Source organism: Erinaceus europaeus, chromosome 10 (assembly GCF_950295315.1).
Source record: "Erinaceus europaeus chromosome 10, mEriEur2.1, whole genome shotgun sequence".
Lineage (NCBI taxonomy): Eukaryota > Metazoa > Chordata > Mammalia > Eulipotyphla > Erinaceidae > Erinaceus > Erinaceus europaeus.
The window spans coordinates 17,164,023-17,178,831 of NC_080171.1; the positions used below are offsets into that span (position 1 = coordinate 17,164,023).

General features: G+C 43.2%; 1 protein-coding gene and 1 pseudogene across 1 annotated transcript; one reads left to right on the forward strand and one right to left on the reverse strand.

The window, feature by feature from the left end:
- Positions 1-7,841: 7,841 nt before the first annotated feature.
- On the forward strand, positions 7,842-8,838 carry LOC103114433 (olfactory receptor 2S2-like). Its single transcript, XM_060199192.1, has one exon. The coding sequence runs from the start codon at positions 7,842-7,844 to the stop codon at positions 8,799-8,801; it is 960 nt and encodes a 319-aa protein (XP_060055175.1). The 3' UTR covers positions 8,802-8,838.
- A 3,252-nt stretch (positions 8,839-12,090) lies between these two features.
- Positions 12,091-14,809, reverse strand: part of LOC103114432 (olfactory receptor 13C7-like) — a 33,598-nt pseudogene continuing 30,879 nt past the window's right edge.

Here is a 14,809-nt window from a genome sequence, read left to right on the forward strand (position 1 = left end):
CTGTATTCTCCTGGTAGACAGTGAACTGGTCGTGTGTGTGTGTGTGTGTGTGTGTCTGTGTGTGTGTGTGTGTGTGTCTGTGTGTGTGTGTGTGTGTGTGTGTGTGTCTGTGTGTCTGTGTCTGTGTGTGTGTGTCTGTGTGTGTGTATGTTCATGGTTCCCTGTCAAGGAATGGCAGTGGGAAGTAGGGTTGTATCAGGCTCTGGGGTGACTCAGCATGGCTGAAACAAATGCTCTGACAGTTATAACCTCACTAATGGGGGGAGAAGGCAGCAGGAAGGGGGAGAAAGGAGACTCTTACCTTTGTGTCTGCCTCTTGCAGGCATGGAGCGCTGCATGACCTTGCTTGTGGCCTCTCATCTGTCCCTGGTGCCACCAGGCAGCTGAGAAATAGAGACGAGTTACTGCTCTCCACAGAGTCCCTGAGCTCTCAGACAGGCTTTGTGAACAGGAGTTGGCTTGAAAAATAGAAGACCCGCAAAGCCTGTATATCTCTTGTCTCCACTGTGGGGGAAAATCCTAAAGAGCCACCCAAAGTATTGGACCAAGATCTCTCTATGAAGAAAGTCCTCACAGCAACATCTGTGAGTGTCAGCCGGGAATAAGTAACTGTCTACCGGCACACTCGAAGACAACTGTGCAATCTTACATAATGCGATAGCTCGCTGATATCAAAGTGACCTTCTTAATTCTCCACTAGTAGATTAATTGCTATGATAAATAAAAGAAATGACAGAAACTCCTACAACTGGTTATGGTCTCACTTAGGTAGAGAAAAGCAATGAAAGGAAATTACAGAAAAATCAAAAAGGAGAGACTTCTCCCTGTACCTTTCACTACCATCAAATTGTTACTCATGAGAAGGACACAGATCACTTTGATCCTGGGTGTGTGTGTGTGTGTGTGTGTGTGTGTGTGTGTGTGAGTGTGTGTGTGTGAATACTATAGAAAAGCAGGAGAAGCCAAAAGGGTAGAATTAGCTCCAGTGGGTAACAGCCAGCCAGCACATGTGTCCTCACTGCCTTGTTTGCACCCTCTGAGCCTGAGGAAGGGTCATTCTTCTAGAAATGCCTGCGGGCTAGAGATGGAGACCCAGCGTGCCTCCCTCTGGGCTCTGGGCTCTGAGCTGGGCTCCACAAGGGGAAAGAGGAGGAGGGCAGAGCAGTGAGAGCAGGTGAGAGCAGGGCAGGGCTTGGTCATGCTGGGCCCTCAGAGCTTGCAGGAACCTGGGCCTTGCAGAAGGCATGGTCACCCTCAGTGTCCCCACACAGCCCAAGGCCCACACCTGTGTCCTGCCTGGGGTCCTGCCTCTGACCTTCTGACCTCAGGCTTGGTTCTCAGCTCCTCACTTTTCTTCTTTTCCTCCTGAACCTGGTGGCAGCTGGAGTCTCTGTGGGTGTTTCTCACACTTGCTTCCTCTCAGCTGCACAAGTGGATGGCTGTCTCAGCTCCAGACTCTTGATGCAGAAAACAGTCCTGCTGCCTGAGGCCAGGATTCCCAAAGGCACGTTCTCCCAGCAGAGAGGGGAGACCCAAAGAGGCAGCCCTGGGTGCCAACAGGGAGCCTGCTAGTCCCAGAGCAATTGAAAGTTTGCAAAGGCAAGTCTGCTCACTTGATGCAGGCCCTCAACTCGCCTGAGCCCCAGGGGCCACACCCCACAGCCCACACCCACCCCAGTTAGAGGCAGTGACTACCACAGGCCAGCAGGGGCTGGAGTGTGTGCACAGCAGATGCTGCTTCCTTGGGAGTTTTCCAGGGTGTTCACAGAGCCTGCTATTATCCCCTTATCTTTCATTTGAGGGAGCAGACTTTAAATTACTAAGTCATTCACCAAGTCATATTACTTAGGAGTGGCATCGCTGGGATTTCAATCTCAGTGTATCTGTTTCTCTTTGTCATCAGCCCATTATTTGTAGCTATACAAGTACAGTTCATACGTATCATATGTGAGCCCACATGACAACTTACTTGGCAGTGTGCTGCTCTGACATGCATGTGACCTGGGTTCAAGCCTGGCCTCCACCACTCTGTAGAAAGGATGATATTATCATTTGCTCTTACCCTCTCTCTCTCTCTCTCTCTTTCTTTCTAAAATGTGAACAAAATCTAGGTTTTGAGACTTTGTTAGGATGTGAACCACCTGGAATAGAATTAGAGAATACTATGAAAGGAAAGGTCTTACCTGAGTAATGAAGCTGAAGGGTTGTCATTCCACACCTGAAGTCTCTGGACACAGTCTGAAGTGAAGTATGTTGGGGTACAGACCAGGTCCCATGAGACAGAGCATATGTTCACACATATCCATAAACTAGGTCAAAATATATACCTGAAAGCATAAGTACATAATAGTCTGCAGTGAGTATCCCCCAACTGTTCATCTGCACTATTCCAGCCTTTACATCCATAATTGTTCAACAATTTGTTTGGCTTTGTATGTTAACTCTCTTTTAAGCCACCAGGTTCCAGATGCCAGCAGGATGCCAAGCAGACTTCCCTGGACTGACGACCCCACCAATGTGTCCTGGAGCTCTGCTCCCCCAGAGACCCACCCTACTAGGGAAAGAGAGAGGCAGACTGGGAGTATGGCTCGATAAGTCAACACCCATGTTCAGCTGGGAAGCAATTACAGAAGCCAGACCTTCCACCTTCTGCAACCCACAATGACCTTGAATCCATACTCCCAGAGAGATAAAGAATGGGAAAGCTATCAGGGGAGGGGATCTGGTGATGGGAATTGTGTGGAGTTGTACCCATTCTAGCCTACGGTTTTGTTAATGTCTCATTTTTTAAATAAATAAACAAAATTTTAAAAAAGACTGAGGCAAAAATAAATAAGTAAATAAATTACTAAGTCATTCATCAAGTCATATTACTGAGGAGTGGCATCGCTGGGATTCAGTCTCAGTACATCTGTTTCTCTTTGTCATCAGCCCCACTATTTTTTTTCTTTTTTATTTATAAAAAGGAAACATTGTCAAAACCATAAGAGGGATAAGAGGGGTACAGCTCCACACAATTCCCACCACCAGAACTCCGTATCCCATCCCCTCCACTGATAGCTTTCCTATTCTTTATCCCTCTGGGAATATGGACCCAAGGTCATTGTGAGATGCAGAAGGTGGAAGGTCTGGCTTCTGTAATTGCTTCCCCGATGAACATGGGCTTTGACAGGTTGATACATACTCCCAGCCTGTCTCTCTCTTACTCAGTCTGTGTTTGAGACAGTCAATCAATTTTTCCCCTCTCATATTAATTAAATAGTGATTTATATGACTACAAATTAATAGAGGTATATATGAACACCATTCCCACTACCAATAGACTGTGTCCCATCCCATCCTCCATCCCATCCCACCCACCTGCCCAGCCACCCCACCCTCTGCCTTGTGAAGCTGGACATCAACCATCACCCTCAAACCAGGGTTTGTACTTTGGTGCCCTACTCCTGAGTTCACATTTTAGAAAGAAAGAGAGAGAGAGAGAGAGAGAGAGGGTAAGAGCAAATGATAATATCATCCTTTCTACAGAGTGGTGGAGGCCAGGCTTGAACCCAGGTCACATGCATGTCAGAGCAGCACACTGCCAAGTAAGTTGTCATGTGGGCTCACATATGATACGTATGAACTGTACTTGTATAGCTACAAATAATGGGCTGATGACAAAGAGAAACAGATACACTGAGATTGAAATCCCAGCGATGCCACTCCTAAGTAATATGACTTGGTGAATGACTTAGTAATTTAAAGTCTGCTCCCTCAAATGAAAGATAAGGGGATAATAGCAGGCTCTGTGAACACCCTGGAAAACTCCCAAGGAAGCAGCATCTGCTGTGCACACACTCCAGCCCCTGCTGGCCTGTGGTAGTCACTGCCTCTAACTGGGGTGGGTGTGGGCTGTGGGGTGTGGCCCCTGGGGCTCAGGCGAGTTGAGGGCCTGCATCAAGTGAGCAGACTTGCCTTTGCAAACTTTCAATTGCTCTGGGACTAGCAGGCTCCCTGTTGGCACCCAGGGCTGCCTCTTTGGGTCTCCCCTCTCTGCTGGGAGAACGTGCCTTTGGGAATCCTGGCCTCAGGCAGCAGGACTGCTTTCTGCATCAAGAGTCTGGAGCTGAGACAGCCATCCACTTGTGCAGCTGAGAGGAAGCAAGTGTGAGAAACACCCACAGAGACTCCAGCTGCCACCAGGTTCAGGAGGAAAAGAAGAAAAGTGAGGAGCTGAGAACCAAGCCTGAGGTCAGAAGGTCAGAGGCAGGACCCCAGGCAGGACACAGGTGTGGGCCTTGGGCTGTGTGGGGACACTGAGGGTGACCATGCCTTCTGCAAGGCCCAGGTTCCTGCAAGCTCTGAGGGCCCAGCATGACCAAGCCCTGCCCTGCTCTCACCTGCTCTCACTGCTCTGCCCTCCTCCTCTTTCCCCTTGTGGAGCCCAGCTCAGAGCCCAGAGCCCAGAGGGAGGCACGCTGGGTCTCCATCTCTAGCCCGCAGGCATTTCTAGAAGAATGACCCTTCCTCAGGCTCAGAGGGTGCAAACAAGGCAGTGAGGACACATGTGCTGGCTGGCTGTTACCCACTGGAGCTAATTCTACCCTTTTGGCTTCTCCTGCTTTTCTATAGTATTCACACACACACACTCACACACACACACACACACACACACACACACCCAGGATCAAAGTGATCTGTGTCCTTCTCATGAGTAACAATTTGATGGTAGTGAAAGGTACAGGGAGAAGTCTCTCCTTTTTGATTTTTCTGTAATTTCCTTTCATTGCTTTTCTCTACCTAAGCAAGACCATAGCCAGTTGTAGGAGTTTCTGTCATTTCTTTTATTTATCATAGCAATTAATCTACTAGTGGAGAATTAAGAAGGTCACTTTGATATCAGCGAGCTATCGCATTATGTAAGATTGCACAGTTGTCTTCGAGTGTGCCGGTAGACAGTTACTTATTCCCGGCTGACACTCACAGATGTTGCTGTGAGGACTTTCTTCATAGAGAGATCTTGGTCCAATACTTTGGGTGGCTCTTTAGGATTTTCCCCCACAGTGGAGACAAGAGATATACAGGCTTTGCGGGTCTTCTATTTTTCAAGCCAACTCCTGTTCACAAAGCCTGTCTGAGAGCTCAGGGACTCTGTGGAGAGCAGTAACTCGTCTCTATTTCTCAGCTGCCTGGTGGCACCAGGGACAGATGAGAGGCCACAAGCAAGGTCATGCAGCGCTCCATGCCTGCAAGAGGCAGACACAAAGGTAAGAGTCTCCTTTCTCTCCCTTCCTGCTGCCTTCTCCCCCCATTAGTGAGGTTATAACTGTCAGAGCATTTGTTTCAGCCATGCTGAGTCACCCCAGAGCCTGATACAACCCTACTTCCCACTGCCATTCCTTGACAGGGAACCATGAACATACACACACACAGACACACACACAGACACACACACACACACACGAATACACACACACAGACACACACAAAGACACACACACAGACACACACACACGAATACACACAGAGACACACACACACAAACACATATACACACACGAATACACACACACACGAATACACACACAGACACACACAGAGACACATACAGACACACGAATACACACACACACAGAGACACACACACAGACACACACAGACACACACACAGACACACACACACAGAGACACACACACACACACACACACACATTCTGGAAGTAAGACAAAGCTGTAACAATATTATCACCAGATTCTGAATTTTGAGTCTAGGAAATAGCAGCTCAGAGACTAGAAATTCTCTTCACAAAGGCATCCAGGCTTTCATAAACTAAATGCCATCATGGAACACACACATGGGGTCAGAGAGTCCTAGCATTACCTGTGAATTGCTTGCGTAGGGACAATGCAGTAGAGATAGAAAGGACCATGTCAAACATCCTTAGGCGCACCTTATATGACGTTGCCCTCATTCTAATGAGACAGAACTAGAAGAGTAGTAGCCAGATGCTGTGCCCTCTGAAAACTGTTGTTGTTGTGGTCATGACAGTGGAGTTTCCTGATCAGTCATCAGCTACCTAAGTCGTCATTGCATTGAGTGGTTCAGTTCCAACATATACCTGTGTTCTCTTCATAAGTTTCTTCCATATTTAGGAACTTCCCAAGTAATTGTGATGCATCCACAGGTATAAGAGGCTTGTCCCTGTGCATATAAGCTTAACATTTAATTTAAGGCTTATGCTTAAGGTACGGCACTGAATAAGTAACCCTGTGACAAGAATCAACATGGTCTAAATAATGTATGATAAAGGGAATTCATACATATTTATACTAAAGAGAAATAAACAATAGTTTCCCAACTTCAATAGAAAAGACAGGAGAAGTCCAGTTTGCATCATGGTAGCATCTGGAACCTGGTGGCTGAAGAAAGAGTTAACATATAATGCCAAACAAATTGTTCACTAATTATGAACTTAAAGGCTGGAATAGTGCAGATGAAGATTTGGGAAGGTCTTCATTTTGGAAATAGCTAGTAGGTCTATTTTAGTTATATTCCAAAGGGCCCCAGACTATATATTTTTCTTCCTGAGCCTAACATCTGATATGCAGGTAGACTCAAGTTATTATCTGGAGAGATCATGTCATGGCTGGAAAAATGGCTAGAAAGCTGGATCAGGGAAGAGGGTATCTCCCAAATATGGGGAAGGTGTATAAATATTGTTGACTGTAAACCCCGTCTATTTGATCTGGGGCCCATATTCAGCATAGGAACCTATTGTGACCTCTGAATTCCTGTAGATCTGAGCTCACATTCTATGGTCATGAGTAGGAATGTTTCAAGTTGCGTCAATTTCAGGACCTTCTTCCTCAGGTTGTAGATCGAGTATGTTATCCAACCACTCTTCAGAGGATGGAACATTCCCTACCATTGTTGATCCACCTTGTGGTCAAATCCTATGGGGGCACCCAGGTTCAAGATGCTACCATGATGCCAACCAGACTTCCCTGTGCAGACAACCCCACCAATGTATCCTGGAACCCCACTTCCCCAGAGTTCTGCCCCACTAGGAAAAGAGAAAGAGAGAGGGAGAGAGAGTGAGAGAGAGAGAGAGAGAGAGAGAGAGACTGGAGTATGGATCGACCTGTCAATACCCACGTTCAGCGGGGAAGCAATTACAGAAGCCAGACCGTCCACCTTCTGCACCCCATAATAACTCTGGGTCCATACTCCCAGAGGGATAAAGAATAGGAAAGTTATCAGGGGAGGGGATAGGATACTGAGTTCTGGTGGTGGGAATTGTGTGGAATTGTACCCCTCTTATACTATGGTTCTGTCAGTATTTCTACTTTATAAATAAAAATTTAAAAGAAAAGGCAGGAGATGGTGGAAATGTTATGTATGGATAAACTATTGTATTTTACTCTTGACTGTAAACTGTTAATCCCTCAATAAAAAAATTAAAAAGAAAATAAATAAAAGACAGAAGATGACATCCTGACTGGGGAAGTAGCTCTGCTGGGTTCAGCCCCTTTCACTGTCACCAACTGCTCAGCAGACAGGTCATTTATCTGCTCTGGGACTCCTTGCTTTTGAGGCAATGAGAACACACAGCAACTCCCTTCCACACAGCTGGGATGTTTGGGGCCTCACCCAACAGTGTGAACTCAACTTTCCTCCTCTGACCTTCTGTCACCTGAGACCTAAAGACCCACTCTTGTCTTGTGATTCATTCCTCTCACACACATCTTTTCTTCCAGTTTTTCAGTAGAGGCTTGACTCCATACTGAAAGCCTGGGATTCTTCTCCAGAAAGTCTGATGTGCTGCCTTCCATTTTGCTGAGGTCAGAGGAAACATGCCATGGAAAAAGCCAATAGGACAAGCCTCGCGGAAGGCTTCATTCTCCTTGGGCTCTCAACTCATCCAAGACTAGAAAAAATGTTCTTTGTGCTCATCCTGCTGATGTACCTGGTGATCCTGCTGGGCAACGGGGTCCTCATCCTGGTCACCATCTTTGACTTCCGCCTGCACACACCCATGTACTTCTTCCTGGGGAACCTCTCCTTCCTGGACATCTGCTACACCACCTCCTCTGTGCCCCTTGTACTCGACAGCTTCCTCACCCCCAGGAAAGCCATCTCCTTCTCAGCCTGTGCTGTGCAGATGCTACTTTCCTTCGCCATGGCAGGGACAGAGTGTGTGCTCCTGGGCATGATGGCGTTTGATCGCTATGTGGCCATCTGCAACCCCCTCAGGTACCCTGTGATCATGAGTAAGGCTGTGTATGTGCCCATGGCTGCCAGCTCCTGGGCTATTGGTGGTGCAGCTTCTGTGGTGCACACTTCCTTAACCATTAGGCTGCCCTTCTGTGGGGACAATGTCATCAACCACTTCACCTGTGAGATCCTGGCTGTCCTGAAGTTGGCCTGTGCTGACATCACCATCAATGTCATCAGTATGGTTGTGGCCAATGTCATATTCCTCGCAGTCCCAGTGCTGTTCATTTTTGTCTCCTATGTGTTCATCATTGCCACTATCCTGAAGATCCCTTCAGCTGAGGGCAGGAAAAAGGCCTTTTCCACCTGCTCTGCCCACCTCACTGTGGTGGTCATCTTCTATGGCACCTTATTTTTCATGTATGCGAAGCCCAAGTCTAAGGACTCGCTAGAGGAAGGCAAGGAGGACATTTCAGACAAACTCACCTCCCTCTTCTATGGGGTGGTCACCCCCATGCTCAACCCCATCATCTACAGCCTCAGAAACAAGGATGTGAAGGCTGCCGTGAGGAATCTGGTTTTTCAGAAACACTTCCTCAAGTGATAGTGGAAAGAACTCAGTGTCTCTGACCTCTGACTACTTTCACCAGAGAGTCTTGAGGACAAGTTGGAAGGTCAATTTCATCTCTCTACATAGGTAAATCTACTAGTACAGGATCTTCTTAACGTAAAATGCACTATGTGAACAGGAAGCATTGAATGTATGTTTTCACCCCATTCATTCTGTATACAGTTTTATACATGTATATTCAGCTTTGTCTTGCCTGATAGTTGTCCTTCTCTACCATGGGCACTGATGGATTTTACTAGGATCTAAATTAACCTTAAGTTTTACTGTATTTAAACTTGTTCGATTATTCAAATAAAGGTTGTTGTAGAGGAAGTAATTGTTCTTCAGTTGATATACATTATTTTTTATACCTCAGTCTTGTGCAATTATCTGGGGTATAAGATTTGTAGACTCAGACTATGCACCCACAACTCAACAAGTTTTCCACTGGCATTCACTATAAACACATTCACACACATACTACATACATTCACATCTATAAATATTCTGCAGAATAAAAATCCATTTTTATTTGTGATTAGATGTGTTTTATCATCTGTGGGAAAGTCTATAGAATATTCTGGCATTAATGGAAATCAAGGAAAGAATGCTTTTGGATAGCACTCCAAACTTCCATGCCTTAGAGATTCAGAGTTTAACCACCATCACCATGTGCCAGAGTTAAACAGTACTCTGATGTCTCCCTCCCTTCCTTCCTTCCTTCCTTCCTTCCTTCCTTCCTTCCTTCCTTCCTTCCTTCTTCTCTTTCTTCTTCTCTTTCTTCTTTCATTCATTTATTTCTTTCTTCCTTTCTTCCTACCTGTCAGTCTATCTCTATCTCTTTGTATCTATCTCTTAACACACACACAAACAAAATGGTCATAAATATATTTTTTTAATTTTACCTTTGAATCAATAAAGGTAGGTATGATTTTTACCAAAGTTCTTAATTGTTGATTGAGGAATTTAATATAAAGAAAATATCTTAAATTTCTCTCAGGTGAAATGAATTTTCCCTCATTGATAATTTTTTCCGTCTCCTTTCTCTTTATGAATTCAATGTTGACGCCCCCTTTTATCTTTCACACTCCAACTCTTTTCAAGAAAAATAAATCTCTCTGTTTTTTCTCACTTGAAATCTAGGTGAACATTTAAGATCTTCTAAGTTACATTATCTCACTTAAGTATCAACCCACCTGCTTTTAAATCCTTAGTACTGAATGTATTTGTTCAACATTAAGATTGTTTCCCCTTAGAAAATGTTTTAAACATCCTGTGAACTTTTATCTTAGTCTTCCTATTTAAGGCTGTTCTTTTTCTATTGACTATAGGCTCTTGAATTTCACTGAGAATTTACTTTACCATTTAAAAAATATTATTAAGTCTTTTCTAGCAAAGGTTATTTGTTTTGACTGTTTCCTGTCTACTGGAATACACATCTTTATCAAATATATATGTGTGTGTGTGTGTGTGTGTAATTCATTGCCTGTTCTTCTAGATTGATGACTGAGGAGTTCCTCCTCAATCCTGTTGATAATTTTCTTTTTTAAAATTTATTAAAAATCATTATCTCTTTCTCCCTGTAATTCCTGTGTAGTCTTAGGGGGTTTTAAATAGAAATCAAGGGATGGCCACTACCAGATTGCATGTTGGATCAAATGAACTCAGTTGGTAAATAGAATTCATTCCATTCTCTTGTCATACATCAATTTCTACATTACTCTCATGATGAGTAGAAAGTCAATGTTATAATCCCTCTCATGAGTCACTCCAGAAAATTGTCCTCCATATAGCAGCAATGGTAGGGACTACCCCACTCTCCAAAGGGAGGCTGGATCATCCTACTCAGCCACTCAAGGAAGACTGGTCCTAACATGAGTGCAGTCTACAATGTTCCCACCTGTGACCATGAACTCTAAGCTCAGACCAACAGGACTCAGAGATTACACAGGTTCCTGTGATATATATATACATATGACCTGGGTCAGGTTGATAGGGTAAACAGTTAATTATAGTCATAGATTTGCTTCAATATTGAAAGCTACTAATCCATGGATTAGAACTTTTTAATCCCTATTTTCAACTCTGACACCATCTTCTCAGATATTTCTGTTCAACTCCATGTTAGCTAAGAAACTCAAGCAAAAACTATGAAAGTCATAAGCCTCTAGGAACATAAATAAAATAGACTTCCTCACTTCTTTCTACCTTAAAATACCTATTCTTATCTGCTCTATCCCTACCTTTTGGTTCCTTTTCATTAATCATTTTGTCCTGCTTTATATCTTACTGCCTTTCAGCTACCAACTTGTAGATGCTACCATGATTCCATCCTGGCTTCCCTGGGCAAACATCACCAATACATCCTGGAACCTCACCTCTCCAGAGCCTTACCCCACTAAAGAAAGATAGGCTGGAGGTATGGATAGATACCAATGTCCATACTCAGTGGTGAAGCAATTATAGAAGCCAGACCTCCTACATTCTTTACCCTATAAAGATCTTTGGTCCATATTCCCACTGGGGGAGAAATGAAAAAGGGAAGATGACCAGAGGATTCTAAACTCCAACTCCATCAGGACCTGGAGAGAGAAGAGGAAAAATGGAAGGACATTCAGAAGTTGTAATAGGTGTAGGTGTGACTTGAAAAGGAAGAGAAGATTGGACCATAGGGAAAAATGGGCAAATATAGAAAGATAGTTACAGAAATAATAAGCGCATATCTGTGACCTTGGGAGGACTCTGGTGGTGGGTATGGTGCAGAATTATACCTCTGTTATCTTATAATTTTATAAATCCATATTATGTCACTAATAAAATTAAATAAATTAAATTAAATTGAAAAATAAAGTTAATGCTATCTATGGATAAGATTCTGTGATGAATAACCACTTCAAAATTGGGAAGAAAAAAGACTTGAGCCTTAAACTTTTGCATTAAGTTTACATCATTTTTCACTCCTCCTATGTAATCCGTGGGTGTGAATGATATTTCTGTTGAAGACTTCAATTAATGTGAAGGGAAACAGGGTAATTGTGGAGACTTGGGGAGACAGTAATTGAGGAAACAGTTTTAAGGGTCAGAATGACAAAGACAAAGAATGAGGAAAAATGCAAATATTTCTAAATTTATTATGGGAAGGCAAAGTAGAAGGTAAAATGAAAGTAAAGATCTACTTAAATATGGTCAAAGAAAGAGGCCAAAGAAAGAGGCCAAAGAACAGCTGAATTACATAACCACAGAGTCAAGAACTTTCATGACTCAAACAATGGAACATAAACGATACTTTAATTGACTTTTATTATTCAGTATCTATTCAAAGAATAACTATAAGCTATACAAACAAGAATGTACTTGTGTAGAATTGCTTGTTGAAACTTAAATGACACTTTAACTGACTTGAATTATTCAGTATCTATTCAGAGAGTAGATACTATATAAACAAGAATATTCTACTGTAAAATTGCTTATTGAATAAGATTAAAAAGTCACATTATGTGCTTCCCAAACACAGAGAACCTTTCTATGTAATAACATTGTACATAATTATATTCACCAACATACATTTAAATGAAATTGGGAAATGCTGAGAATTAGGAGCAGGGGCTGTTTAGGGCCCCTCCACCATCACTGGTGAAAGTGTTTCTGAAATACCAAATTCTTTACAGCAGCCTTCATGTCCTTGTTCCTGAGACTGTAGATGATGAGATTGAGCAGGGGACCATCACTCCATAAAAGAGGGAGATGAGTGTGTCTGAAAGGTCCTGTTTGTCTGCCCCAGTGGGTCCTTAGACTTGGGCTTCCTGTACATGAGAGGATGGTGCCATAGAAGACGACCACCACAGTGAGGTGAGCAGAGCTGGTGGAAAAGGCCTTTTTCCTGCCCTCAGCTGAGGGGCTTCTCAAGATGGTGGCAATGATGAACACATAGGAGAAGGAGATGAAGAGAATTGGGATGCCCTCAAAGACCACATTATCCACTGCCATGCTGATCACATTAATGCTGATGTCAGCACAGGCCAACTTCAGAGCAGCCAGGATCTCATAGGTGAGGTAGTTGAGGACATTGTCCCCACAGAAGGGCAGTTTCATTGCTAGGGATGTCTGCACCATGGCTGTGCTGCTCCCAGCTGCCCAGGAACTGGGCACATAGATCACAGGGTACCTGAGAGGGTTTCAGATGGCCACATATCAATCAAATGAGCATAAAGAAGGTTTTCTCTAGGTTGGGGTGGGTTACAAGGCTCAGGAGAATAAACCCTACCATGGAGACAGTCTTGTGTGACATTTCTATGTTGCATTTCTTTCGCCTGATAGATCTCAGAAAGTCATTTTCATGATTCTCTGATACTGAAATGGACAGAAAGTCAGTGAGGAACTACTGCTGAGCAGTTATAGAACTACTCTGCAATATGGGACTTTCTCCTGGTTTCTTCAAGTAATACGCTGGTAGTTACTTTAAAATAGATTTGTTATATTTGACCCATCTACAGAGACACTTGGAATGTGCCCTGATTAGGCTGAATTTTCCTACCACATTCAAATAGTCAGCATACTATACATGTTATACCAGGTGTGGTTGATTCAATTTCAACAGTTTTATGATAAATGTCATCATCCCCTTTCTTTATATAATTTTATTGTCCTTGATGCATAGAACTAATTGGTCTTCTTCATCCTCAGTTGTTGGCCATTTCCCTGCCCAAGGATTTCTGGACACTGCTCCTTCCTCATTTATTGTTCTCTCTCACAATCTACAGACCTCTAAAGCCTTCATTCATTCTTTCCTTCACTCACTCATCTGCCAGACTCCTCTAGAGTACTTATCAAAAGTATATGTCATTGTCAATTACTCAGTTCAGAGAAATTCTGTAGTCCTATTTCCTTCCTGGGCTCTTGTTCCCTAACATTACTTTAAAATGAGTTACTTATTCTTCTTAGAGACAATCTATCCCAGGGGCTAAACATTCCCCTGAATTTCTTATTCTTAGACTTTATGTTTGGACACAGCTGTCTAAAATTCTCCATTTCTTCCAAGTTCCTCCCCTGTTGCACAGTCACAAGGGATGAAACTAGGAGCTGGATTTGGCCATCTAGAGTTTATATACTCTTTTTAATGTGTTCTTACCTTTTAAATAAATAGATTTATAAAGAACATAAGTCCTCTGAAGTCTGATGTGGTTCAGAGATTGAAAATAACTAGTTTGGTTGATAGCAGTAGCCATAAGCCTTAGAACCTGAAATGGGTGAAAGTTTTTTGTTTGTTTGTTTGTTTGTTTGTTTGCTTTCATTCTCTGTTTAGGCAAAATCCACAGAGGACCACCCATTCCATGTATGAAGTCATTTAAATACTACCCAGCTAATGGGATTATCTAGTCCCTAAAGTGATTTAAAGTTTTGAAGTTGAAGTGACAAGAGTTGAGAAACTTTTCAATCATCTGGGAATATGTCCCCAAGATCCAATTATTTTTTTTAGATTCATTTTATTTATTGTATGTGGGCTCTTTCTATAGATGCAAGATCTAATAATTTCTGAAGTGCTTCCAGAAGTACTGTCTAGTCTCTTTCTCTCACTTCCTACTCATGTTGCTGAGCTACTGGAAAGCACTAGAGAACATGGGCCATCTTGGCCCTGCCAACACCGACATTAATTCCCAATCCATGAGGATCCTCATTCAGAGCCCATGGTCAACTTAGAGAACAAGTCACTGTCATCAATACCTTTTCCTTTGACAAATTAACACTTCAGGGATGGAAAGAAGCAAATAATCTCAAAGTTCTCCTCTGCTCTTTGTCCCAGCAAATAAATTCTGAGCTCATACACTAGGCCAGGTCTTTAAAAGATGTTTGAGAAAGTCATAAATGCATCTGCTCCTGGATCTTGCCATGATTTTTTTTTAAACAGATCTACTAGCATCAATGGGTTTGAAAGAGGTCAGTCGATTACAGTGATATTTTGCTTGAAATCTCTGCTGTGTGTGTCTACATGAGTTTCCTTATCT

What these genes read in the sequence shown, in the direction of transcription:
- LOC103114433 (XM_060199192.1), top strand. Translation starts at nt 7,842, where the DNA reads ATGGAAAAAGCCAATAGGACAAGCCTCGCGGAAGGCTTCATTCTCCTT.